Source organism: Tamandua tetradactyla, chromosome 6 (genome assembly GCF_023851605.1).
Source record: "Tamandua tetradactyla isolate mTamTet1 chromosome 6, mTamTet1.pri, whole genome shotgun sequence".
NCBI lineage: Eukaryota > Metazoa > Chordata > Mammalia > Pilosa > Myrmecophagidae > Tamandua > Tamandua tetradactyla.
This window is the reverse complement of record NC_135332.1, coordinates 24,639,244-24,664,095: the sequence shown is the minus strand read 5'-3', so window position 1 is coordinate 24,664,095 and position 24,852 is coordinate 24,639,244. Positions and strand designations below refer to the sequence as shown.

Sequence of the window (24,852 nt, the reverse complement as noted above, 5' to 3'; positions counted from 1 at the left end):
CTGTCAGAATGAGGTCACTTCCACGATGCCTGGAAGAACTGAGGGAAACAAGAGCCCTGATATGGGGCCTGTCCTCCCCGCCGCCCCCTTGCCTCTGCTTCTCCAATTTTTATACTCCCCCTGACCTCTGAACTGAGAGTTCCCTCCGAAAGAATTTACTTCCATACCTTTCATGACAGACTTTGGAAACTAGTTGTCCCTGTGGGACAGAGGCAGCCCCTAGAGGAAGATGTGCCCAGGGCGCCACTCAGCGCCCACACCTCTTGCTTGCAAAGCTAATGCCCACCCCCTCCTCCTCCTGACCTCCCCTAAGGCAGGTCGGTGTTCCAGGCTGTCTCCTCATCTCTGCCTTGACCCAGAGGAGGGTGAGGAGAGCGGGCCAGGGACCACGGGTAGGCCCAGCCTTGAGATTGCGCTGCAGACACAACAAGGGGTGCCCCCCACCCCCCGACCCCCAGCAGGCAGGGGCGGGGCGAAGCAGGTGATAATCAGCTCAATGGCCAGAGCTAAGGGCTCCGCGGGAGACTCCCCACTCTTCTCCTATGGAGCGCACCGTGGTGCTTGTCACCGGCTGCTCCTCGGGCATCGGCCTGCACCTGGCCCTGCGCCTGGCGTCTGACCCGTCCCGGAGCTTCAAAGGTATATGAGAGTCAGCGAGAGACGGGAGCAGCCCTGCATCGCGGCGAGACCTAGGCTGGGCAAAGCAGGGAATGGAGATTCTCTACCTCCCCCAACCTCCAGTGTACGCCACGCTGAGGGACCTGAGAGCGCAAGGCCCATTGTGGGAGGCGGCCCGGGCCCGGGGGTGTCCTCCCGGCTCCCTGGAGACGTTGCAGCTGGATGTGAGGGACTCTGATTCCGTGGCCGCTGCGCGGGCAAGCGTGACTGAGGGCCGCGTGGACGTGCTGGGTGAGCTTCCCAGCGTGTCCGGGAACCTACCCACCGCGCCCCTGCTCACCCCGGGGTCCAAATTGGGATGTCCCAAGGTCCCCAGCAGCGGGCCCCTCTCCCCGCAGTGTGTAACGCGGGCCGAGGCCTGCTCGGGCCGCTGGAGGCGCACGGGGCGGGCGCCGTGTGCTCCGTGTTGGACGTGAACGTGGCCGGGACGGTGCGGACACTGCAGGCCTTCTTGCCAGACATGAAGCGGCGGCGCTCGGGGCGCGTGTTGGTGACCGGAAGTATGGGTGGCTTGATGGGTGAGTGGCCGGGGGTGGAGCCAGATGCGCGAAAGAGGCGGGACCCGTGGGAGAGGCGGGGTCTTCGCATGCAGATCAGGGCCTGAGCACAGTGTTCCAAGACCAGTGGCAGGCTCAGCCTGCTAGGGGCGGGGCCTATTTTGAAGCGGGCGGGGCCTATTTTGAAGCGGGCGGGGCCTAGTGAGTGGCGGCCCAATCCCCACCCCCCACCCCCACCCCGCTCCTCAACAACTTCATCTCCCCTCGCAGGGCTGCCCTTTAATGCTGTTTACTGTGCCAGCAAGTTCGCGCTCGAAGGTTTATGTGAGAGTCTGGCTATTCTGCTGCCACCCTTCGGGGTCCAGTGAGTCACAAGTTCCTATCCCCCGCCACCCCGTCTTGTTGGAGCCGCTCCCAGGCGTCTTCCCAGCCCTTCCCTGCTCCAGCTCACATTTATTGCGTGCGGGGCACTTGGCGGGCGTCGTCTCACATCCAGCGGAGCAGCTGGTTAGGGGTCGGTATTGTTATTGCGAAACCCCGGCCCAGAGAGGTTAGGTGACTGGCCCAGGACCACACAGCTGTAAAAGGTGCCTAGCAGCTTCGAGTTCTGACGCCAGAGTCACACACCTTCGAAGGCGGTGGGAGCGGTTTCCGGGCGGTGAGCTAGGGTAGGGTCCCGCGGCCGGCGCACAGACCTCCGCAGGTCCTTCGCGGCGAGGCTGGGGCTCGGGGCTCGGGGCTCGGGGCTCGGGGGCCTCGCCCACCCGCCTCTCTGGCCCGCAGCGTGAGCCTCATCGAGTGCGGCCCGGTGCGCACCGCCTTCCAGGATAAGCTGGAGGGCGGCCCGGGCGGAGCACTGGACGGCGCGGACGCTGAGACCCGCGACCTCTTCTCGCGCTACCAGCGCCACTGCGAGCGGGTCTTCCGCGAGGCGGCGCAAGACCCCGAGGAGGTGGCGGAGGTGGGCTCCCGGTGGGGCCCGGCGAGCGGGGCGGGACGCCATTCCCCCTCCCCCCCCGCCCCCCCCCCCCCCGCCCAGCCTGGCCCAGCGCGCCTCCTCCCGCCGCCGCAGGTCTTCCTCACCGCGCTGCGCGCCCGGCGGCCGGCGCTGCGCTACTTCAGCACCGACAGCTTTCTGCCCCTGGCACAGCTGCGTCTCTCCGACCCCAGCGGCTGCAGCTTCGTCGCCGCCATGCGTCACGCCGTGTTCGCGGACGAGACCGCCGAGGGCCCACACGGCGCCGTGACCGAGGCCGGGGTGGGAGGACTGCAGGACCCTGAGCTCCGCGCTCCTCCCGCCGCCCCTCAATAAAGGATGAGCACGCCGCTGTCTCCCACGCCTTCCTTTGCCAGCCGGGGGTGGGTGGGGGACACCACTGCCCTGGAGTTGCGCGACCGGTAGTTGTCTTGGGGCTTCCGATGGCGCGCGCAGCTGGCGGATGATGTGGACCCATCGGGTTAGACCCGGTTATACCTGAGCGCACACTGAAACCCCTAGAGAGTGGAAGGAGCTAGAAGCCCAGGATCACGCAGCAAGGCCGCGGCAGGGCCAGGACGCAAACAGACCCTGGATACCCAAGAGCAGTCTTCAGCAATAAGAGTTAGATGGACCTGGAAGGGGAGGGGCAGTCGGGTTGTAATTTGGTCCCCATTAGCCATGAGACCTCAGGCAAACTCCTTCTCTGAGTCTGTTTTCTTACATGTAAAATTGGTATAATAGTACATGTAAAATTGGTATAATAACTACCCCATAGTTATAATAAGAATGAACTGAGATAATGCCAAAAGTGCTGGTAGACGCGTCTGAATAGCCCAGCCTCAGTTATTATTATTACTAGTATTACTATTATTGATACAGTCCCAGGCAGAAGCCAGATGTGTAAAGAAGGAAGTAGGATTAAATGAACCAAAAGGAGACTGCCCCCACCCCCCTCCAAAGAAAAGGAAAATCTCCCAGCAAGAGAGATCCCACCAGTTTTGAAGCTACCCCTGACTGAGGGGTTCAGCTGCAGCTCTGGGCCTGGCTGATCTGCCCACTCTCCTGGACCCAGCAGAGAGGTGTGGGGTGGCAGGAACCATCAAAGTGGGTCTGCAGGGTTGTGAAGCCCATCCCTGGAGGTCTGGTGCCTAAGAAGTGGTGACCAAATACAGGCTAGTGGAAACGGGGGGGTGGGGTGGGGGGGTGCCCCAAGAGGGGAGGGTACTGTGGAAGTGAACAGGCTGGAGGGTTGTGATTGGAGAGGAGGAAGGAAGGGGGATGGTCTCTTCGGCTAGTCAGAGTCCTGGCCCTAGAGAGCCTGGGAAGTGGGAAGAGAGAAGAACAGACTAGGGATCTTGAGGCTTTGAGTGGGATATTGGGCAAAGGAGACACTACATCCTGACCTGCCCCTACCTCCAGATAAGAGTCTTTCCTGGGCCTGTTCGATCGCCTGCTGCCTCTACTCGAGAGAAGGTGAAGAAAGGGGTGTCACAGTCATCCCCATCCCTGTCCTGCCCTGCCTGCTTCGCTATGCTGGCCCAGACTGACCAGTCATCTCTACTGCATCCAGGAAAGCCACAGGAAGGGGAGAGAGCAAAGATGGCATGAGCCTCTGACACATGGGACCCACTCTCAGGTCTGGGCTCCCCTCCTAGAAGCGGTTCCTTTGGACCTCTGCATGAGAGACACACCAAGTCCCCCTGGGAGAGGGAGTGGAGTGGAGGCAAAGTGTGACCCCTCTTCCATATATTCATGTCCTTAATAATCTCATGCAGCCCCATCACTTTGAATACCATTTACAGGCCTACCTCAGAAATATTGTGGGTTTGGTTCCAGGCCACTGTAACAAATAAAACGAGGCACATATATTTTTTTGGTTCCCCAGTGCATATAAAAGTTATATTTACACTATAATATAATGTTTAAAGTGTACAAAAGCATTATGTCTAAAAAAAAAATGTACATACCTGTTCTAGTTTGAAAGCTGCCAGAATATAGTATACCAGAAATGGAATGGCTTTTATAAAGGAGAATTTAATAAGTTACAAGTTTATAGTTCTAAGGAAGTGAAAGTGCCAAATTAAGGCACCAAAAAGAGGTTACCTTCACTCAAGAAAGGCAGATGGGTCAGGAACACCTCTGTCAGCTGGGTAGTCACATGGCTGGCATCTGCTGGTCCCTTCTCCTGGGCTCCGTTGCTTTCAGTCTCTGTTCCTGTGGGGGTTCCTCACTTTACTTCTCCAGGGCTGGCTTTCATCTCTTGACTTCCCTTGGCTCTCTCCAGGTTCTGGCTTGTTTAGTATCACATGGCAATGTCTGCTAGGCTGCAAGCATCTCAAAATATCCATGTCTCTGTTTTCCAAGTGTCAACTTTGCTGGGAAGTTTCTGTCAGCTCTGAGGCTTCTGTCATTTCTGACTCTCTCCAAAACATTTCCTTTTTTAATGGATTCCAGTAAATTAATCAATACCCACCTGGTGGAGTCACATCTCCATCTAATCAAAACATCATTCCCACAATTGGGTGTGTCACATCTCCATGGAGATAATCTAGTCAAAAGATTCAACCTACAGTATTGAATCAGGATTAAAAGAAATGGCTGCTCCTAGAAGATTGGATCAAGATTAAAACATGGTTCTACACAGGATTGTCAGATACATTCAATTAGTAAATAACACAGTCTGTGAAGTGCAATATACAAAAAAAAAGTATGCCTGTATATGTTGATGACTTCCCACAAACAAAACCCACGTATCTCCTATCCCATTGTTTCTCACAAACTTCACACTTTTGTTTCCAACTTCCTACTCAACATCTCTGCTTGAAGTTCAAGCAATTCAGAGCCCAATTCCTGATTTCCACCCCTCCCACTTGCTTTTCCAGTCTTCATTTTAAAATGCTACAGTTCTATTCTTTCAGTTAGTCTAAAAGTTTTGGAATACTAGACTCCTCTCCTCTCTCATCCAATCCATCGACAAATACTGCCACTCTAACTTCAACCTTCAATGCATATTCAGAAACTACCCTAGTCTATGCTCTATCATTTCTCCTGGATGATTGCAGTAGCCTCCTAATTCATTTCCCTAATTCCACCCTTACCCACCAACGGTAAAATTACCAGTACAGTAAAATGTCTTGGTTTTATTTTTAAACAGAAAGTCCAATCATTTTATGCCTCTGCTTAAAAATACTTCCCGTGGCTTCCCATCTCAGTAAAATCCAACATCTTCCTCATGGCATTCAAAACTCTTGCTCTGACACTTTCTTTGCCCTCATTCCCCACCACTCTCCTTCCGGGTCATTTGATTCAGCCCTACCAGCCTCCTCCCTCAGGGCCTTTGCACTTTCTCTTCCCTCTGGTTCACTTATCTCCAGATCTCTAATACCATTTCTACCTTCAAGTCTTTGCTGTTTTCCTGGACCACGTTATCTAAAATAGCATTTCTTCTCATCCACTACAGTCCTTTATCCTGCTTTATTTTTCTTTATAGCAATTACCACCACCAGAAATATTATAGACTTGTTTATAGACTGCACTCTTTACACCCCATATCCAGCACAGAGGACTGTAAGCTCCATGAAGGGAGAGACTTTGTTTTGTTCACAGGTTTATCCCTTGTACCCATAACTGTCTGCACATAGGACGCATTAAATACTCATTTATTTGTTGCTTCCTATTGAAACGGAGCTCGAAGGATATTAAGGAATGATGAGAAAAAAAGAAAGGAAGAAAGAAAGAAAGACACAGACGGGCTCAGGGGGTCGGAAGCTTGAGTTTACTTCAGACAGGCTTCAGACAATTTTATTCTTAACCAGATCCTGGTTATATACCACAGGATGTCAATAGGCATGCATGCATTTCCTGAGGGAGCAAAGTTCTTATCTTTCAGATAACTTAACATAACCATTTGGGGTAAACATTCTCTTCCTCCCAGACTGCTCTACATAACAATCTCTACAGTATACTGCCGCCATCCTGAGGCCAGCTGCTTCCAACAAATTCTGCAGGTCTTGTTTTAAACCCTTGGCTCCTACATTTATTGAATAAGTGTGATTGTGTGTAGGCGAATGAGACCATGTGTGCTGAAGTTTTGGGGCCACTTCCTGATAGTCCTTGCTGTTTGATTCTACAAATCAGGCCCTCACATTAAAACCCAACTTAAGCTGTTTCCTTCGAGAAGCCTGCTCCATCAACACCTTTGTGGCTCTACAGCTCTTGGATCCTTGACCACAAAGGCAGATCCAGGTTTTGTGGACCCGAGGCTTATACATTTGGGAGACCCTCTTTAAGAAAGAGAACAGGAAGGGCAAACACAAAAATAAGTATGAAAATGAGTATTTTTTTGTAGTTCGGAAAAATAAACCACAGAACATTACTGGAGTCTTGGAGATTGATTTCCTTTCATTCTGAGATCTCTGTGGACAATTTACACAAAACGTATTCTGGTGGCAATCTGGCTTCCCCTTCCCACCAAGAACTCCAGCCTTTCCAGCATTCAATAACTTCACAGTAAACCCTGGCACTTGTTTACATCTTTCAGGTACCCCGCCCCTTTTTCTCGTGGGCTGCGGCCGTCCTGTGGTGGACCCTCCTGTCCTCAGCTCCCTATATGTCCCTTGAATATACGGGACTTGTTTTGCCAACTGTGAAATGGAGGCTCGGGCGGCTGTCCTGTGGCTTCAGCCGCGTGAGGATTCTCGGACTGGCAGAGCGTCAATCGGGGTCCGGGGACGGAGACCCCTGCTTCATGCACCACCGTGCGACACCACCACCCCACCCCCATCCCTTTCAGTTCCCTTATTTAAATCCGGGCGTTAGTTCTGGCTTTGCTTCTAACTCCAGGATGACCTAGCTGAAACCAATCTCTCCTCTCCAGACCCGAGGGCATGCGGGAAATGGCTTTCAAGAGGCCTTGCCCTTCTCTGCCCCGTCCCTGAGCGGCTGGGATCTGGAACTAAAGAGAAACTCATTCCCGGATCCTCAGGGCTCAGCCCCGCCCGATTGGCCCGACGCACCCCATCTGTAAAAAAGTCCGCGAGAACCCCGCCGAACCGATGTTGGAAAGTTTGACCTTTCTGTGTTTCCGTAGGTTGGAGTCCTGGTTGCTGAACTAGCAGTTCCGGGTTGCAGCTCGCGCAGTGTTCGCAGCGGCGCAGGCAGACCCAGAGCTGCAGGTTTCAGTGAGTAGAAGCCCGGCCCGATCAGGAGGACCCCCTTTTAGTTCCTCCTCTGATTCACTGAAGACTCCGGTGCAGCTTAGCCAGCGGGCCCAAGACTCCTGGATCCCCAGTCCTGTGACTCAGGCGCTCCTGTTCAGTTTCCCACTCAGCATTTCATTTCAGTTCAGCCATTCACCACCCTGCCTGAGACAAGGAAACCAAGTCTCAGAGGACAGCCCCAAGGCGCGGCCTGCTTGGCCCCGTTCCTCTCCCCCAGGTTCCTCTCGCTCAGCACTGAGACCCCGTCTCTGCCCCCAGGTTCTCTCTCCTGGGCCTCGGCCCCATGTCCTCCAGTCACCTTCATCTCGTCTCCCCAATTGTCCGCAGGCCGGGGCAGCATGGCGGCGTTCCGGTCCGGCCTCCTGGTGCTGACGACGCCGTTGGCTTCTCTGACCCCTCGCTTGGTGCCCATCCTGACCTCGGCGGCCCGGCTAGTGAATCACACGCTCTATGTTCACCTGCAGCCAGGCCTGAGCCTGGAGGGCCCGGCTCAGCCCCAGTGCAGCCCTGTGCAAGCCACGTTTGAGATCTTTGATCTCATCACGCACCTCTACACTGGCGCCGATTTACACAGACACCTGGACGTCCGAGTCCTGCTGAACAATATCAGAGCCAAGAACTCCTTTCTCCCTTCCCTGCCCAGTTCTGTCCAGAACCTGGCCCACCCACCAGAAGTGGTGTTGACTGACTTCCAGACCTTAGATGGAAGCCAGTACAACCCAGTCAAGCAGCAGCTGGAGCGCTATGCCACCAGCTGTTACAGCTGTTGCCCTCAACTGGCTTCAGTGCTGCTGTACCCCCAATGTGAGCCTGAGGAGCTCCTTGCAGAGCCCCTGGATGTCCCCTCATCCTCCACCATCAGGCCAGCCTCCCCCATGGCCAGGTCTCCAAAGCAACCAGTGCGTGGCTACCATAATGGGGCTGTGGGTGGCACGTTTGACCGCCTGCACAATGCCCACAAGGTGTTACTCAGTGTTGCGTGTATCCTGGCCCAAGAACGGCTTGTGGTGGGAGTAGCAGACAAAGACCTGTTGAAAAGTGAGTGAGAGGGACCGATTCGGACCCCCAGGTCTCCTTGCCATCTCTCTAACCTCCAAGATTGAGGAAGGATTCAGTTGGTGCTAAGAAAATTTAGTTAAATGAACAAATGCAGCTTTCTCAATGTCTGGTCCAGTCACCACTCAACCATAATCTCCCAAGTGTGGAACCAGGGAATCTGCATTTAAACAGGCTCACCAGGTGTGGATCCCTAAAGCTTGAGACTGGGAATAAATAGATGAATGAGTTGTAGATAGCAGTGCCAGAGGCAATGAGAGGATATTGTTGGTTCTTAGAATTTCCCCTCTCACTCTGTCCCACTGGCTTTGCTAGTTCACTGGAGTAGTTTCTATGTTCTCTGGGTACACCAGCCCTTCCAGGAAGTGAGTGTTGTACTTGCCTGTTTCTTCTGCCCCTCCAAGCCCATCCCATTCCTGGACCACTTCCCAGTTTAGCCCTCTTTTCCTGCCACCCTCTCTGGAGATACCAGTACTAAGGGACACTGCTGTGAACTGCCCCACCCTCTTGCTCCTTGATAAAAAGATCTCTTCTTCTGGCTCCTTCCCCAGGCAAGTTGCTCCCTGAGCTGCTCCAACCCTATGCAGAACGTGTGGAACGTCTGAGTGAGTTCCTGGTGGACGTCAAGCCCTCCTTGACTTTTGATGTCATCCCCCTGCTGGACCCTTATGGCCCCGCTGGCTCTGACCCCTCTCTGGAGTTCCTGGTGGTCAGCGAGGAAACCTATCGTGGGGGGCTGGCTGTCAACCGCTTCCGCCTTGAGAACGTAACCCCTGAGGGAAACTGGCAGAGGGAGTGGATGGGGATGGGGAAGGCTATGGGGGGCTGTTGAAAGTACCATGGTCCCAGGAAAGGGAAGAGAGGGCTCAGGATGGGTGGGAAGAAGCCGGGAGGAACTGGGTCCCAGAATGCCCTCTTGAGTTGGAGGAGGAGCCTTGGAGTGGGAGGGGGAGGAAAAGAGGGCAGGTTTAGAGTCAGGATTTGCCCTTCTTCATCTCACTTCTTCTTCCCACACCTCCCCCTTTACCTCAGGACCTGGAAGAACTTGCCTTGTATGAGATCCAGCTACTGAAGGACCCAAGCCATGGAGAAAATGAAGAGGACAAAGTCAGCTCCTCCAGCTTCCGCCATCAAATGCTGGGAAAACTGCTGCGGCCTCCACATGTAAGTCCTGCGCCTGCTTGGGTGGCCTGGAAATGCTGGAGGGTATAGACTGAGGGTTTCAGCCTCAAGCAGGAGCCTGAGGGCCCCAGTAACTGTGGGGTTTCCTCTCTCTCATCTACCCCCAGAAGAGGCTAGACATCCCCCAGGGTCTCTACGTGCTTGGGCTGACAGGCATTAGTGGCTCTGGGAAGAGCTCAGTAGCTGAGCGGCTGAAGAACCTCGGGGCATTTGTTATCGACAGTGACCACCTGGGCCATCGGGCCTATGCCCCAGGCGGCCCTGCCTACCAGCCTGTGGTGGAGGCCTTTGGACCAGGTAATAACTGGGGAAGGCTGAAGGTGACCTGAAGCAAGAAGGTGGCCTGGCCTCCTTGCTCAGGCCTCCATATCTGTCATCTAGATATTCTCCATAAAGATGGCATCATCAACAGGAAGGTCCTAGGCAGCCGGGTGTTTGGGAACAAGGTAAACACCATTCCAAGAGCTTCTCAGCTGCACCCAGGCCCAGGGTTGGGACCCAGTGGACCCATGGTCTGGCCCAGAATGCTGATTTCTGTTCACCTGCTTCCCACCACCACCTCCCTCAGGTTAGTTCCATCCCTGAGGTAAGGTAACCCTACCCACTCTTTCCATCCCCTTCCTCAGAAGCAGCTGAAGATACTCACGGACATTATGTGGCCAATTATTGCAAAGATGGCCCGAGAGGAGATGGATGTGGCTATGACTGAGGGTGAGTGGGAGGGTGAAGGGAGTAGCCAGCGGGCACTGTTTGGCAAAGTCTTCCCCTGGGAACATCCCCACCACAAGCCAGACCATCTACTTTCCTTCAGACTGTTTTGTGGGCTTTCTGACTGGTGGCCAGTGGCAGGGTGCTGCTAGCAGTGAGTAATGTTTACCTGCAGGAAAGAGCGTGTGCGTGATTGATGCTGCCATGCTGCTTGAAGCTGGCTGGGAGAACATGGTGCATGAGGTGTGGACAATTGTCATCCCTGAGACTGAGGTATCTGGACCCCACCTCCACTGCAGCTTGCAGCCTGCTCTGAGCCAGTGGGCAGAGCTAACCATGCTTCCTGACAAATGCCTCGTCTATGCCTAGGCTGTACAGCGCATTGTGGAGCGGGATGGCCTCAGTGAAGCTGCAGCTCAAAGCCGGCTGCAGAGCCAGATGAGTGGGCAGCAGCTTGTGGACCAGAGTCACGTCGTGCTGAGCACATTATGGGAGCCACATGTCACCCAGCGCCAGGTTGGTGCCCAGAAAGAGGCTGGCTTGTGGGGAGGGAGTCTCAAATGGGTGCCAGCCTGACCCTGTCCTTTCAACCCTCTGGCCTGTCCAAAGGTGGAGAAAGCCTGGACCCTCCTGCAGAAGCGCATCCCCAAGTCGCCATCAGGCCCATGATTGATGATGAGTTCTCTGTGGGATCAGACCGGCCCCTGGAACTGACAAGAGAACCAGTAGTGAGGAAGAATGGGGGTCTCAATGCTCACTTCAACTTGGGCCCGGAGGGCTCTGAGCTAAGCTATGCAGGGCAGGGATGGGCCTGATGGCCAAAGGAAGCCTACCCAGCATGGCAGTATGTGGCTCACACTGAGGCTGTGGCTTTTGGAGAATAGTCCCTCTGGCATTCCATCCCCACTCTTGTCTAGAGGTGTCTTTGATATTTATGCCTTACTGCGACTAGGGCAAACTGGGAAGTATAACAGAATTAAAGATGAATGTTTCCAGGTCCTGCCCGTATGGTGTCTGTTTCCTGTTCTGATGCCGTTGAGGTGTCTCTGGAACCCTTGAGCCGCAAGATCCCTTGATATGGAAACCAGAGAATACAGTGGTTAACAGCATGGTCTTTGGAGCTGTCCAGACTGAAGTCACCCTTGGCCCTCACAATGAGTTACAGACTTTCTAGGAACCTCAGTTTCTTTCTTTATGAAGTAGGATAACCTTTGTTCACAGGTTCTCCGCAAGGATTTATCAATTCCAAAAGTTGTCTTGCAAGATTGAACACTGGTCGAGTATCCCTAAACAAGCCAGACGGGGTTTCTTCCCTCACAGAACTTGCAGACTTTTGGGGTCAGACGAGGTGGCACAGGGAAGCGAGGCCTCCAGGTGCAGGTGGCAGGGTTGGCGCCTCCCTGGCATTGGACAGCAGCAGTCCTTGTGAGGCCGGGGGCCTGAGAGTGTGCGTGCGCACAACTGCCCAGACTAATATACCGAAACCCTTTCGAAGGAACCCTGTTACCCTTCACGTCATGGTCATTCTAGATTGCCTAACTCCAGGGCGGGGAAAAAGATCTCTGAAACGCGGCCTTTAGGGCTCAAACTCGGGACTGAGTGCCTGCGGGCAACTATTTGAAAAATCTTTGTGGTGCGCACGCGCAGTGTGGCTCAAACTGCGTCTCTCGATCGTGGATTGGTGGGGTTGGGTCAGGTGGCGCCGCCGCTCGTCTGCAGCGCAGGCGCGGGGCGCACGCCCTCTGGCTTATTTCCGGTGCTGTGGGTCAGAGATGACGGAATCGAGCGCCTCTCCAGAGGACCCCTGGGTCAAGGCAAGCCCCGTGGGCGCGTCCGCGGGCGAGTGGTGGGTGGGATGGACTTCTGCACATAGAAGGCCTGGAAGATGAGGGTTTCCCTCCTGTCTCCAAAGACCCCCGCCCCCCATTTCCGAGCCCTGGGGCTGTGGAGAATACAGTTCTCGCCCCGCGGGTGCTAAGGTTGGGAGACAAATGAGGTGTGTGGGCGCGAATGTGAGGGGTCGAGGAAGTGGAGGAGTGGGGGGTGGAAGGGGTCATGCGGAGGGGGGGCGTTCCCACGGCCTGTCCCATCTTGACTCGGCACATCATCTTGCTGTCCGCACACCTCAGGTGTATGTTTCTGTTTGCGCGCGCTCGCTCGCGGAGTGAATAGAGTCACCTCCCCACTTCACTCCACCCCCAGCGGCCAGGGTCTTACGGGCTTCTCCTCTGCCCGGTGCCGCAGGTGGAGTATGCCTACAGCGACAACAGCCTGGACCCTGGTGAGTGCCTTCCCGCCGCCGCCCTCCGCCGTCTTCACCCTGTGGATTCGCGTGGCCTTACCAGCCACACCTGAGCACAATCCACTGTCCCTGAGCTGAGCTTCTGCTTGAGGCAGCAAGAGAGGAGCTGGAGGACAGGGGCAGGAAGCAACCGAGAGTGGCACCCAGTTCATCTGCTCTCAGGCAGGGAAATGATGGAAATAGTGACAGCTGGTAACTCTCACTCTCGTCTCCCCATGCCTCTGTCAGCCAGTGGGTATCATCGCAGGTCTGAGGACCAGTTAGACACTAGGTACAGCAGCACTGCAGCATGGGTAGCAAGCGAATGGCCTAGTATGCCTGGCTTTGGGTTGAAGGAGACAGTTCAGCTTTTAAGTTTTAGGAAGCCATTGAGCCCACAAGGGTCTGAGGACCTGGCAAAGTTCCTCTTCTTTAGTGATTGGGACTCTCTTTTCCAGGGCTTTTTGTAGAAAGCACCCGCAAGGGAAGTGTAGTGTCCAGAGCTAATAGCATCGGTTCCACCAGTGCCTCTTCCGTCCCCAACACAGGTAGGCAGCACCATCCCCCCACCCGGGGGGAGGGGCTCAGTTATACCATCACTTTAGTAACTTCCCTAGATAGGGAAGCTCCAAACTTCCACAAGGGGGTACTGGAGTCCTAGGGCCAGACTCAGGGTCTCAGCGTCTTTCACCTCATCTAGGATATTAGGCTCTTTTGTCCACCTACCATACGTGGGCACCAGATTGTCCTTTTTTTGTCCAGCTGGACCCTGCTGTACCCCAGGATAACCTCTCTCTGCCCCCAACTCTGAGCATAGATGACGAGGACAGTGATTACCACCAAGAGTCCTACAAGGAGTCCTACAAAGACCGCCGGCGGCGAGCACACACTCAAGCTGAGCAGAAGAGGAGGGATGCCATTAAGGTGAGTAGAGAGGCCTGTACCTCAGCCAAAGCAGAAGGGCCTTGCAGATTTCAAATTCACTCTGCCCTGTTCCATAAGACAGCCTCAAGCAGCCTTTGGGTCAGCGGTAGTCCTGGATTTGAACACCCTCCTTCCAGTCCCCCACCCCCACCCTCTTGTAAGCATGGAACTTGGTGTCATGAAAGAAAAGCTTTCTGCCAGTTTGTCTTAACTCTTCAGGGTTAAGGGTCCTGTTTCCCCTGCTGTCTTCACAGAGAGGCTATGACGACCTTCAGACCATTGTCCCCACCTGCCAGCAACAGGACTTCTCCATTGGCTCCCAAAAGCTCAGCAAAGCTATTGTTCTACAGAAAAGTATGGCCAGGGAGAGCAGAGAGGGAATGGGACCAGCAAGGGCTGTGAAGAGGCTGGTGCCTCGTACCCAGTACTCTTAGCCTAGCCCTCTGTGGTGGTTGTCATGGGATGGGTGGAGGACAGGGAAAGGGGACAAAATCACTGTGTTGGGCTGAGACCTCTTTTCTGCTCACCCTTTGCTCAACCCACCCCAGCCATCGACTACATCCAGTTTTTGCACAAGGAGAAGAAAAAGCAGGAGGAGGAGGTATCTACGCTACGCAAGGATGTCATGGCCCTAAAGATAATGAAAGTGTAAGGCGGGTGCTGAACTGGGGGAACCATAGATTCTAAGGGTACTCTGCATCAGAGTTCACTTTATACCCTTCCTTTGTTCCAAGGCCACATCAGATACCACAGTATAGATAATACTCTCCCTCCCTGGGTAACCCTGACACATGGAGTTAGGTCTCTGTATTCAGCAACCCCTTACACACAGCAGACATTCAGGAAATGCCTGTCATTTTAATGGGGGGAATGTTGCAGAGAGGGTCACCATTTCTAGCTGATGTTGATTACATCCTGAAAGCTCTCTATCTGCACTGGGAATCCCCTTTCTGAGGAGGTGCATAGGGTAACCTCATCATTCTTCCCAATGCTAGTAGAGTTGCTGCAGCACCTCAACCCTGACCTGCTCACTTTCAGGAACTATGAGCAGATTGTGAAGGCACACCAGGACAACCCCCATGAGGGAGAGGACCAGGTCTCTGACCAGGTCAAGTTCAATGTGTTTCAAGGCATCATGGACTCCCTGTTCCAGTCCTTCAATGCCTCCATTTCAGTGACCAGCTTCCAGGAGCTGTCAGCCTGTGTCTTCAGCTGGATTGAGGAGCACTGTAAGCCTCAGGTATGGGGCTGCTACAGTCAGAGGTAGGGGGTCTGGGGTCATCTCCCTATTCCAGGCAAAGTGACCCGGACATTATTTGTGCAGAAAAGCAGGGTCACAGCCTTTAGGTCTTCTGACGATGTTTCTCCAACCTTCATGACTCTTCCATTTTCCCCCTTGCTCTCTGTCTCTAGCCCAGGTTTTCCTGTAATGGTTTCATTTGGCAAATATGACTTGAGCACCTATTTACTCAATGCAAGGCCCAGCTCTTGGCCATTAGTTAGTCCCTGTTGTTGCTGTCTCAGCAACCACTCCTTGGCTGCCCAGCGTGTAAGCCCTGATCACGTGCGGCAGAATTAGTTGACATTTTTAAAACATGCAGGTTCCTGGGTCCCACTGAGGTCATCTCACCGGAAGCTTTATTTCATCCTTAGGAGCAGAAGTAACAGAGAGGCACACTGGTGGTACTTCACTAGGTCTTCTGCTTGAGGCCTGGTTGCTTTTTCTTAGGCATGAGCTTGTAGTTGAGATTCTTGGTTTCTTTTTGTTTCCAACATTTTTTTTTAATTTTAATTTCTACATTTTTTAATTGAAGCAAATTCACATATGCAAAAATGCAAAAACAAGAAAAGTGGGATCACAAAGCTACTCCCATTCAGCACGACTCAGGTTGAGGATTAGGACATTTATCTCTCCAGTGCTCAGATTTACAGATTAAATCATTTGTCAGGATGTGCATTGTAAAAGCTTAGTCTCTGGCTTCAGTTTCATTTTATTAAATGATGCAGTGCTTTTGAAGAGCAGAAGTTCTTCGTTGTGACTAGAACTAAAGTCTAATGTATTTGTATTTCACTTTATAGTTATTGCTTTCTGTCTCCTTTTTAGAACAGGTTTACCTACTCCAAGATCACAAAAACTTTTGCCTAAGCTCTCTCCTAGAACATATCTTTTGCCTTTATAGATAAGGCACATTTCAAGTGAATTTTAGGGTATGCTGGAAGTAAGAATCAACGTTTTCTTTTTTTATACAGATATCCAATTATTCCAGCACCATTGTTGAAAACATAATTTCTCTATTGGCAATTCTGTCAATATCAATTGACTGTATTTAGGTGTCTCAACATTTTTTCTTGTGAATCATTTTAAACATACACAATACTGAGTTTTACAGTGAACATTTGTCTACCCACCACCTAAATTCTGTTTTTACTGCCTTTGTTTTACCACATGCCTATCCATCTCATTTCTTTCTTCATCTTGTTTTAGGGGCATTTAAAAGTGACTATAGACCTCAATACCCTTTTCTAGGGGCTTTTAATGTTCTCTAAAGAGCATTGGGGGCACTTCATAAAGCATTAGTGCCTAGGTAGGCAGTACCTGAGAAAGCTCTTTGCCCTCTGCCAGACCCTGCGGGAGATCGTGATTGGAGTCCTGCACCAACTGAAAAACCAGTTTTATTGACCAGCACTTGGAAAACTGCAGAACCATCAAGAAGCCCATATTGAATCTTTTACTTGGCCACAGCGCTGGTGGGCCTGAGATTGAACCGTGGTTGCTTCTACTTGGTATTTGGTTCTCCCAGCTCCACCCTCTCCTCATTGGGGCTGGGGGATTTGTGTTGTGAAAGCTTATGATTATTTATTATAATGACCATAAAACTCAAACCTACCCAGTCTCCACCTCCATCTTGCTCCACTGGAAGTACCTGGGATGGAGTTCTGCTCTGGGCATCCCAAAGAATTCCTACCATCTCAGCCCTTTTACTAAATTTGTATTTCTGCTCATGAGCTATGTATATTTGGAAACTACTGTTTGCCTCTGTTTTGGTTCTTGGGTAGCATTCAGCCCAAGTTTGGCTATTGTGGCAGTGAGTGGATGGAAGAATAGGAGGGTGAGAGGCAGCTTTGTGCCTAGGTTAGGGCTGCCTGGTTCCTGCTCTTGCCCCATGTTCCGCCCCCATCCTTCCTCCCCTCCTCTGGGCAGTAGGGGGAGCAACCTCCCCACTTATTATTGCCATCCTCTGTTCCCACAGGTGGTATAGCATTGCATGGCATGGGCAAGTGTGACACAACATCACATAGTTTAACATTTTTATTTCCCTAAACACCAACGATGAAACTTTCCTAAAGTTACAATTTTGTAAAGTTAGCTGGGCCTCAGCTAAAATCACTCCCAGCCTCTTTGTCTGGTTCATCTGGGTCTCCACCTTTTCTCAGTGTCCCCAGGACTTGAGGGAGGGGGAGCAGTTTGGATACAGAAGATACGCTGAAGGCCTCCTGGGGTTCACAAGCCCGGAGAGTCCTGGGTTCTGCCTCGTGCTTCTCAAATTCTGGTGTATAATAATCTCTCCCTATTCTCCTATCCCCCAAGTTCCCTTCTCCCTTCCTTACATCTAATAATCTGGGAATTTTGACTATCCAGAGGAAATTAAATATTTTTATATCAAATTATATTACAATAAATATTGCCAAATACTTTCCTTTTGCATTGTTCCAAGTCTTAGTGTTATGCTCAACTAATTGAACAGTGAAATGACTATGACATCCACTTGGGGCAACCAGTACTTATTCCTGCCACCCAACACTCTGGTGTGTGCCCCTTTCCCACCTGTTTCGCTCAAGGGTAGAAAGCAGCAGGAATAACAGCAAAAAAAAGCCAACCTCCATGAGGCACCCAGTTCAGGACATTTCTCTGTTCCCATCCCCAAGTCCTGCCAGAGGGCCTCAGGGGTCTGGAAGTGTGACGCTGTAATCTTCATCTGTCTCTATCCCAACTTCCTCCTGTAGGGCAGGGAGACAAACAAATGAAACATCCCTCGTCAAAGACCCCAGGGAACAGGGAAGGGAGAGAATAAGACTTACAAAGAACTGCTTCTTGTTCTTGGGATATCCTTCAAGGATTGCATCAGACAACTCTGTTGCCTGACAAGAAACAGAACCACCTCTTTTTAGATGGAGAAGTACTGGGCACTGCCTGACAGCTCCATGGTATTAGGCAGCCATTTCTTTGGCAGTTGCCATTTTCCAAAAGCATTTCCGGGGCCTGCCTTGGAGTTCCACCACACTTACCATCCTCTTCCGCTTCCTCCACTCCTTACAGTATTTCTGCCTTTCTCTGTACACCTAGGCAGAAGAAACAAGGTTCCTCTACCCACCTCAGCCCCATAACACCTACAGGGACTCAACCCTTGTCTTTGCTCTGGATCTGCCCACACAGCTCTCCTGCCTGCTACCCCTCAGCCACAACTTACCTGTTCTTTTTCTTCAGGAGTCACATGATTGGTGGCTGCCTTGATGTTCTTCAGTCTGTCTGTGTAGCCAGCACATTCCTTCTTTAACTCTTGGACCTCTTTCTGCATCTCCGGAGTGGTCAGGGCACTAGATAACTCCTTCAGCTCTGAAACCACACCTCCCTGGGGTCACTTGCTACCTGATTTCTTTCGAAGTGGGTGCTCCCTAAAGTGGGAGACCAGGCCTCCACTTTGCTCTGGAATCTATATACAGAATCTAGAATAGGGTCCCACATTCTGGAAATGTCCAGGAAAATAAAGCTTTCAGAATTACCACTTTATTATACTATTTTTCTTTCCTCCGGCATGTGCAAGCAGTAGTGGGGTAAAAGGTTGAACAGACTGTAAGCTGTAGCCAGTTGAAGCAGGAATAAAGGGAAATGTGGGAACAGTATACTGATCAGCATGGCAGGGAAAGCAAATGCATGTTTTGAACCGTTTGAATTCAGAAGCCAATTATTTTTTTAATGTTATACCTAAGGCAGCACAAGCAGCAAGACACTGCAGCCAACAAACTATACATTTAGTAATTCCTGACCTCAAGACTGAACTGGAAACTAGGGGCACCTTTCAGGAGCTACCCAGTCCTACCGGCCTCCATGTGGCGGCAGCTCTGCTGCAGGCTCTGGACCTTAGCAGTGAGGGCCACAATTTTCGCATCCAGGCCTTGGAGGTCAGCGTCACTCACCATGTCAAATTGGTCCTACCAGAGGCAAAAGGAAAATTGTACATGGGGCTGATGTGAGTCACAAAAATGGAAGCTCATGTCTTGGAAAGCAAGACTCAGACACACTCATGAACCTGATGGCACTCCCTAAACCCTCCAGGGCTGCAAAGTTTATACTGGTTCTAATAAAAAAGTACAAAAGAAAAAATGAAACCTAAAGAACATTCTCCCCAAGGTGGTAACACTTATATTGTGAGTTTCAACAACAGAAAGAATCTGGACAGGTGAAGAAAATTGATGGGTGCTATTTAGGTAAGGGACTCCAGTAAAAATGAGAGGCCCCTCCCATGAGAGATTGGCTGGCTGCTGGAAAAGGACTGTGTTGGGAGTCATGGCAGTTAGTGATGGTAAGCAAGTTAAAAAGGACTTGAATGCCAGCCTGGGCAGCTTGAATTTCATCCTTAATAAGTAAGATGAACCTTTAGAGCCAAATCCCATCAAATGCATGCTTTTGTAAATACAATTTTACTGAAACACGGTCATACCCAGTCTTTTACATATTGTCTGTGGCTGCTTTTGTGCTACAGGGTTAAATAGTTGTGACCATATGGCAGGGCAGAGCCTAAAATGTTTACTGTTTGGTCCTTCACAGAAAAAGTTTGTCAACCCCTGCTTTAGAGGATCTTCAGTCGAATAATAAACATAATGAAACCTTTTAGGAAAACCACCTTGACAGTGGTTCGGTTCTGTTAAACGAGCATTTGGTGTGTCCACTGGATGTAAGATACTGTGGGTGCACAGTAAATGAAGATGAAACGGGGTCTACTACAGGAGCGTCACTCATGTGCGTCCTGGGTGCCTTAATGCTCCCAAGGTGATACGACAAGGGTTTTTCTCACCCAATGTCGGGCTCTCACATGGGTGATAATCTGGGAGGTTTCCCTCACCTGATCCGCAAAATATATCTTCTGTTTGCCGTATGTCTTCTCTTTGATTTTGCCTTGCTGGGCCAGCTGCTCCAGCGCCTTCACCACCGCCTGGCGGAGGGTAAGGGGCGGAGCAATCAGCATCTTGGGGCCTCGATAGGGAGATTTCAGCCAGTGACAGGGAAGTGCCCGACGAGCGGAGAAGCCCAAGGAGAGAATGGCAGCCTCGAGAGGGCAGGATCCCAGCCTGATTAGAGGGTTCCCAAAGAGGGGGGATCCCAGAAGGGGGTCCTCACCGCCTTTCCCAGTCCATGTTCCCGCTGCAGGTTCCCGAACACATCCTGGGCGCTGTAGGGCCGGTTCTGCTCCTTGAGGTACCTCAGGACGAGCCCGGGGGCTGCGGAGGCGGAGGCGGGGTCACTCAACCAACCTCCTCACCCGCTCCCCTCCCGAGTCTTCTCTGTCCCCGCAAGCCCGGGCCGCGTTACCTCCCGCCGCAGCTTCTGCCCGGCCTTTGCTCATGGCTTTTCCCGCCGCCAAACTCGGAACGCCGGACGTCGTAGTAGCTCGGGGCAACAGCTTCTTCCGGAAACGAGACGGGAGGGCCTCAACCAGTGATTGGCTGTAGGTGAGCCTTCCCGACCGAACCGACCCTTCCGGGACACCGTAGAAATGCGCGTTCGATTCAGGCCGGAGTCCGGACATCCACCCGTAATCGCCTGCCGCCTTGGGTTTTTGCTGCCCTGGTTTGAACCTCTCCCTTCTTTCCCCGCTGAGCGAAGGCTGTAGTAAATAATGCCCTGAAGTTTCGAGAACTAGTTCCATCCCCCACCGAACACTTGTGACGTTGAACCAGAATATTCGAACGGGAGGAAACTAGGTTTCAACTACCGCACCGGACAAGTGACCTGCTCTAGGTCACGAGTTACCCAGAGGGACGTGTCCCGACTCCACAGTCCAGTTCTCTCTCCGCAGGCCAGTTTTATCATTCGTAAAGGAGGAGCATGAAATAGTTATAGAAGAACTTAATAGCCTAAAAGCTATGGAAAAAATTACATCCTTATTTGCACACAGGGGGGCGCTCACACATGCTGTGGCTTGAACACCAAGGAAAGGTACAGTTGGGAAGTGGGTATTCTTAAAGCCGCAAAGCTTGTAGAGAAGTTTCCTGTTGGCCCAAAGACAGCAGCACCTGGCAGGTGCTTTCCATTCCTGCCCACAGTGGCCAATGGGACAGAGCCTGAAATAAATATTTCTAGTTTCTGAGGTCAGCTGAAGACCAAAAAGCAGCTGTGCCCCAGGCACAAACCGTCCAGTGAAGGAGCATGGTACTTTTTAAAGCTGCCTGCTACCTAAACATCTCTACTTCAGGAACGTGCTTCTTTTCACGTTAAGGGGTCAATATTAGGATTAGAAGCTATGGAATTGCAGGTTAGATGTCAGACAAGAGGGCCATTGATTATGCTCTTGTTTGGGCTCTTCTGAGGAGAGAAGTGGCCTCATAAGACGTTGCTTAGTCATGGTCAGGTTCATGTGTCAACTTGGCCAAGTCCTGGTACCTGTTTGGTTGGGCAAGTGCTGGCCTGTTTGCTGTGATGAGGACATTTCATAGAATTAAATCATGACCATGTCAGCTGCATCCACAGCTGATTCCATTTGTAATCAGTCAAAGGGGAGTGTCTTCTGCAATGAGTGATGCTTAATCTAATCACTGGAAGCCTTTTAAGGAGGATTCAGAAGAGACAGGCTCTCTTCCTGCTTTGGCTGGTGAGCCTCTCCTGTGGAGTTCATCCAGACCTTCCATCGGAATCGTCGGCTTCACAGCCTGCCCTGGGGATTTTGGACTCTGCATTCCTGCAGTCACGTGAGACACTTTTATAAATTTTATATTTCCAAGTGTTCCCTGTTGATTCTGTTTCTCTAGAGAACCCTAACTATCTGGCCATCTAGAAGGAAAAATAGGGAGGACGGTGGGTCTCTCACATCTCGGCTTCCTCTTCTGAGGCTATCACCTCCCCAAATTACCAGATTAAGGAGAAGACGTATCAAAGACATCATCCAACACCAGTCTCTTAAAGATTGTTCTCATACAAGATTTATTCCCCAGTACCCACCCACCTCCCCACCCCCAATTCACAGTGGAGGACTAAGGAGATTCAGAGCAGGATCCCCCAGGTACAAGAAATACCTTCCAAAGATTTTGCTCTTTTCTTCCTCCCCTCTTGCCAACTCCCAAGGCTTGAAGCTACATACACTGATGCAAACACACAAAATCCCACTCCTTTTCAATACTTCCCATTTTTTCCACATCAGAGCTTACCTGTACGAATATGGGCTCTGAAAAGGGAGAAGGTACCCAAAAAGCCTATTTGAGAACTCTTAAGCAGGGGATGTCATTACCCCTAACTAACCTTCACACAAACTGACTGAAACAGGCAGTTCTTCTCCCTTCTCATTGTTATTTTTCATTTCCTGGCCTCTATATCTTGTCCAACAACCAAGAGCAAACATGTTAGCACACCCTGACTTGCAGCACATGAAAATGGGCTCTGTCCAACATCCCTCACCCAGGTATAGGGGTGTTGGGGGAGTGGTCCCTGAGGATCAGCAAAGGGTTAATGGTGAGGGAAAGAGGTCAGAAGAATTTGGCTTAAGCTCTGAATGGGGAAGAACTGGCACAGACTTTAATTATCACTTTTTTTTTGTTTGTTTTTTGGTCTCACATTTTACTAGAGACAGCAGAATAGCCAACCTTCAGAAGCATCTCTGCTAATTACATTTTGGCTAACTGGGCTCAACCTTAAAGGAGATCCTGCCAAAATGGGAAGTAGTTGAAAAATAAAAGCAATAAAGGAGCTGAACAGGGAGTAAGAACAGCTGGTGCAAGAGGAACTAGTAGCTCCTGGGCTGAATGCCACTGAGCCATATGTAAAGTGCTACTTTGCCATCTCCCCATGGATTTATTGCTTCTCCAGAGGAGGAGCAGGGAAAAGAACAGGAACATAGAAATGGATATGATATTGCTTTGCTCATTGCTCAGGCTGATGGTCAAATGGAGCCAGGGGTTAGCAGCACCATAGACAACTTGGCAGCTCCAGAGGCTTCAGTGAGACCAGGAGATGTAGAGGCACTCCCTGACCCTCCCAGTCAGCTGACCCCCATGGGCAAAGGTGATGTAGAAGAGGCCCATCTTCACATCATGTTCACATTTAAATTTCACTAGCATTATTTTGGAGCTCTAGGGGTCAGGCCTCAAGAAATGAGGATGGGCTGAGAGAGAAGGAGCAGGACTGATCTACAGAACCAAAGGGCAAACTGGCTTTGAAAACAACAAACCACATCATGGTTTAAGGTTAACAAAAGAAAAGGATGACAGTATAACTATTCCAGCTGCTGTCTGACTTTTGGGGTTCTAGGAAGGTGATGAAAGGAGGAAGGAGATGGGTTACTCTATCAGGTACAGCCCCTGAGTACCCATACCCAGAAGCAAACAGCAGCACCCCTTCAAAGGGAACCAATATCCCTGACTACCTTTTTCCCCAAAAGTACCATCTTGATGAAGAGAAGCCTCCTTGTGGGAAGCACATTCTCACATCAGTGACTGAGCTCATAATGGGTGTCCAGCTGGTAGCAGGGAAGTAAGTTTCCTCTCTAAGCAGGCCTCTGAGCATCAGCCAGGCTATGGAGTTTACAAATAAAATTCAGGGGATGGGACATGGGTTCTTCCCTTGCCCCTTCACCTTAAGTGGGATGGGGAAAAAGAAAACCTAAATCACAATGCCCCCAAACAGGAGTCTCTGCCTCAATGGCTCCTGGAACTGGCAGGATCCAGCTGACTCAGCTCTGACTGGTCCAGAAGTTCAAAGTCATCCCCCTCAGCATCAGTGTCCAGGTCTGAACTTGGGGCTTGGAGGAAGCCTCTTGTTGCTCTCCGGGGAGGGGGCCCAGAAAGGCCTGGCTGGGAGGCCCCTGACAGGGCCAGCTGGATCATGCCCTGGGAGACCAGGCTAGCAAGATTGCTGGTGAGGTTGGATCCTGCAGGCAGGGCACCAAGCAGGAGCTCTGGCAGTGTGGCCTCCTCCCGGCTAGCAGGGGATGCCTGGGGCTCCTCAGCCCCTGCTGGGGAACGATATATCAAGCTAGGCATCCCAATGCTGGTGTCATCTTCATCATCCAGGCCAGCAGGATCCACATTAATGGAAGGGAAGTCTGGAAGATCTCTGGCAAAGGATTCCTCTGGATCACTGTGACCATCTAGGTCTGAGAGAAAACAAGGGTGTCTGAGATGTGGCAGCTGCCTGGCCCTCCTGTGCTCTGGCCTGACAAACAGCCAGCCCCAGTAACCAGACTTTTCCCATCCTGGATTTCTCAGGATGAAGCAAAACCCATGGGACTGTCAACTTTTCCCTTCTACTTATAGCCACATCCTGCTCATGAGGCTAGAACTTGAGGCTACTGAGGTGGTAGGCACTTCAGGGAGAGCAGCAGTGCCATCCTAGCTGTAGACCATTAAGGCGGTTCTGCCACCTGATCCACAGTTCAGAAAACAGAAAAGGTGGGGTACCAGTATTTCCTCTGCCTAGAGAAGCTGAGAGGCAATAGTCATAACCATTGATAATTCAGATCAAAAGTTCCCCTCACCTAAACCTTGTGTCTGATGCTCCTTTTATCTATGGTATAGACAGACAGGTAAAACATAGGGATTAAAATAAATACAGGGGAAACAAATGTTAAAATAAATTTAGTAGACTGAAATGCTAGTGATCAATGAAAGGGAGTGATAAGGGGTATAGAAAAAAAACAGGGGAAACAAAGGCTAAAATATATTGGGTAGATGGAAATACTAGCTATCAATGAGAAGGAGGGGTAAGGGGCATGGCATGTATGAGTTTTTCTTTTTTCTTTTTATTTCTTTTTCTGAATTGATGGAAATGTTCTAAGAAATGATCATGGTGATGAATATACAACTATGGGATGATATTGTGAGTTACTGATTATATACCAAGAATGGAATGATCATATGGTAATAATGTTCGTTTTTGTATGTTGTTACGTTTAAAAAAAAAGTTCCCCTCACCTTCAGAGCCTTCCGTTAGAGGTGTTTGGCCCCTTGAAAGATTGAATGTGCCATTATCAGTACAGGAGACCTCAGCATCTGAGTGTTCAGAGTCTGTGATGGCCAATTCCCTGGCAACAGCAGAATCATCCAGCTTAGGAAAAGAAAAGA

At 51.2% G+C, this 24,852-nt stretch overlaps 5 protein-coding genes across 13 annotated transcripts in view; 3 read left to right on the top strand and 2 right to left on the bottom strand.

Moving 5' to 3' along the window:
* The first annotated feature begins 497 nt into the window (after nucleotides 1–497).
* Nucleotides 498–3,321, top strand: HSD17B1 (hydroxysteroid 17-beta dehydrogenase 1). The gene is made up of 6 exons (XM_077164347.1): nucleotides 498–639; nucleotides 742–909; nucleotides 1,017–1,196; nucleotides 1,446–1,539; nucleotides 1,959–2,136; nucleotides 2,248–3,321. Exons 1-6 carry the CDS (start codon nucleotides 543–545, stop codon nucleotides 2,485–2,487), a joined length of 957 nt encoding a protein of 318 aa, XP_077020462.1. The 5' UTR covers nucleotides 498–542; the 3' UTR covers nucleotides 2,488–3,321.
* A 3,928-nt stretch (nucleotides 3,322–7,249) lies between these two features.
* Nucleotides 7,250–11,967, top strand: COASY (Coenzyme A synthase). Of its 3 annotated transcripts, none has more exons than XM_077164327.1 (10): nucleotides 7,250–7,334; nucleotides 7,701–8,411; nucleotides 8,981–9,138; nucleotides 9,462–9,593; nucleotides 9,719–9,908; nucleotides 9,993–10,057; nucleotides 10,238–10,322; nucleotides 10,495–10,592; nucleotides 10,689–10,835; nucleotides 10,929–11,967. In XM_077164327.1, the coding sequence occupies exons 2-10, from the start codon at nucleotides 7,712–7,714 to the stop codon at nucleotides 10,986–10,988; spliced, it is 1,635 nt and encodes a 544-aa protein (XP_077020442.1). In that variant the 5' UTR covers nucleotides 7,250–7,334; nucleotides 7,701–7,711; the 3' UTR covers nucleotides 10,989–11,967. The 3 variants fall into 3 exon arrangements, with proteins under 3 accessions (XP_077020442.1, XP_077020441.1, XP_077020443.1); XM_077164326.1 differs by having other exon boundaries at nucleotides 8,981–9,195; nucleotides 10,929–11,962; XM_077164328.1 differs by lacking the exons at nucleotides 10,495–10,592; nucleotides 10,929–11,967 and having other exon boundaries at nucleotides 8,981–9,195; nucleotides 10,689–10,833.
* A 48-nt stretch (nucleotides 11,968–12,015) lies between these two features.
* On the top strand, nucleotides 12,016–16,296 carry MLX (MAX dimerization protein MLX). Of its 5 annotated transcripts, none has more exons than XM_077164335.1 (8): nucleotides 12,016–12,133; nucleotides 12,564–12,600; nucleotides 13,059–13,148; nucleotides 13,418–13,524; nucleotides 13,779–13,878; nucleotides 14,073–14,172; nucleotides 14,563–14,753; nucleotides 16,148–16,296. In XM_077164335.1, exons 1-8 carry the CDS (start codon nucleotides 12,092–12,094, stop codon nucleotides 16,246–16,248), a joined length of 768 nt encoding a protein of 255 aa, XP_077020450.1. In that variant the 5' UTR covers nucleotides 12,016–12,091; the 3' UTR covers nucleotides 16,249–16,296. The 5 variants fall into 5 exon arrangements, with proteins under 5 accessions (XP_077020450.1, XP_077020451.1, XP_077020453.1 ...); XM_077164336.1 differs by having other exon boundaries at nucleotides 12,017–12,133; nucleotides 14,563–14,764; XM_077164338.1 differs by lacking the exon at nucleotides 13,059–13,148 and having other exon boundaries at nucleotides 12,017–12,133.
* Nucleotides 16,297–16,322: 26 nt separating this feature from the next.
* On the bottom strand, nucleotides 16,323–21,336 carry PSMC3IP (PSMC3 interacting protein). 3 transcript variants are annotated; one of them, XM_077164333.1, is made up of 8 exons: nucleotides 20,114–21,326; nucleotides 19,922–20,022; nucleotides 19,647–19,736; nucleotides 18,624–18,735; nucleotides 17,994–18,139; nucleotides 17,812–17,865; nucleotides 17,605–17,664; nucleotides 16,342–17,523 (listed from the first exon to the last, which is right to left on the bottom strand). In XM_077164333.1, exons 1-8 carry the CDS (start codon nucleotides 20,448–20,450, stop codon nucleotides 17,467–17,469), a joined length of 957 nt encoding a protein of 318 aa, XP_077020448.1. In that variant the 5' UTR covers nucleotides 20,451–21,326; the 3' UTR covers nucleotides 16,342–17,466. The 3 variants fall into 3 exon arrangements, with proteins under 3 accessions (XP_077020449.1, XP_077020447.1, XP_077020448.1); XM_077164332.1 differs by having other exon boundaries at nucleotides 16,326–17,664; nucleotides 20,114–21,333; XM_077164334.1 differs by lacking the exon at nucleotides 19,647–19,736 and having other exon boundaries at nucleotides 16,323–17,664; nucleotides 20,114–21,336.
* A 366-nt stretch (nucleotides 21,337–21,702) lies between these two features.
* RETREG3 (reticulophagy regulator family member 3) overlaps nucleotides 21,703–24,852 on the bottom strand; it is a 24,423-nt gene continuing 21,273 nt past the window's right edge. Inside the window, exons 8-9 of the mRNA XM_077164329.1 lie at nucleotides 24,703–24,835; nucleotides 21,703–23,885 (exon numbers count right to left, since the gene is read on the bottom strand). Coding sequence (XP_077020444.1) covers nucleotides 23,428–23,885; nucleotides 24,703–24,835 — 591 coding nt within the window. The 3' untranslated portion in view covers nucleotides 21,703–23,427. The remainder of the gene's footprint in view (nucleotides 23,886–24,702; nucleotides 24,836–24,852) is intronic.

What these genes read in the sequence shown, in the direction of transcription:
- HSD17B1 (XM_077164347.1), top strand. Translation starts at nt 543, where the DNA reads ATGGAGCGCACCGTGGTGCTTGTCACCGGCTGCTCCTCGGGCATCGGC. An exon ending in CTGCCACCCTTCGGGGTCCA is followed by an intron (nt 1,540 to 1,958) that starts GTGAGTCACAAG and finishes TCTGGCCCGCAG; the next exon opens with CGTGAGCCTCATCGAGTGCG. An exon ending in ACCCCGAGGAGGTGGCGGAG is followed by an intron (nt 2,137 to 2,247) that starts GTGGGCTCCCGG and finishes CCGCCGCCGCAG; the next exon opens with GTCTTCCTCACCGCGCTGCG.
- PSMC3IP (XM_077164332.1), bottom strand. Translation starts at nt 20,450, where the DNA reads ATGGAACTAGTTCTCGAAACTTCAGGGCATTATTTACTACAGCCTTCG. An exon ending in GGCAGAAGCTGCGGCGGGAG is followed by an intron (nt 20,023 to 20,113) that starts GTAACGCGGCCC and finishes CCGCCTCCGCAG; the next exon opens with CCCCCGGGCTCGTCCTGAGG. An exon ending in AACATGGACTGGGAAAGGCG is followed by an intron (nt 19,737 to 19,921) that starts GTGAGGACCCCC and finishes ACCCTCCGCCAG; the next exon opens with GCGGTGGTGAAGGCGCTGGA.
- MLX (XM_077164335.1), top strand. Translation starts at nt 12,092, where the DNA reads ATGACGGAATCGAGCGCCTCTCCAGAGGACCCCTGGGTCAAG. An exon ending in AGCTATTGTTCTACAGAAAA is followed by an intron (nt 13,879 to 14,072) that starts GTATGGCCAGGG and finishes AACCCACCCCAG; the next exon opens with CCATCGACTACATCCAGTTT. An exon ending in CAGCTGGATTGAGGAGCACT is followed by an intron (nt 14,754 to 16,147) that starts GTAAGCCTCAGG and finishes GCCCTCTGCCAG; the next exon opens with ACCCTGCGGGAGATCGTGAT.
- COASY (XM_077164326.1), top strand. Translation starts at nt 7,712, where the DNA reads ATGGCGGCGTTCCGGTCCGGCCTCCTGGTGCTGACGACGCCGTTGGCT. An exon ending in AACTGCTGCGGCCTCCACAT is followed by an intron (nt 9,594 to 9,718) that starts GTAAGTCCTGCG and finishes ATCTACCCCCAG; the next exon opens with AAGAGGCTAGACATCCCCCA. An exon ending in TTGTCATCCCTGAGACTGAG is followed by an intron (nt 10,593 to 10,688) that starts GTATCTGGACCC and finishes GTCTATGCCTAG; the next exon opens with GCTGTACAGCGCATTGTGGA.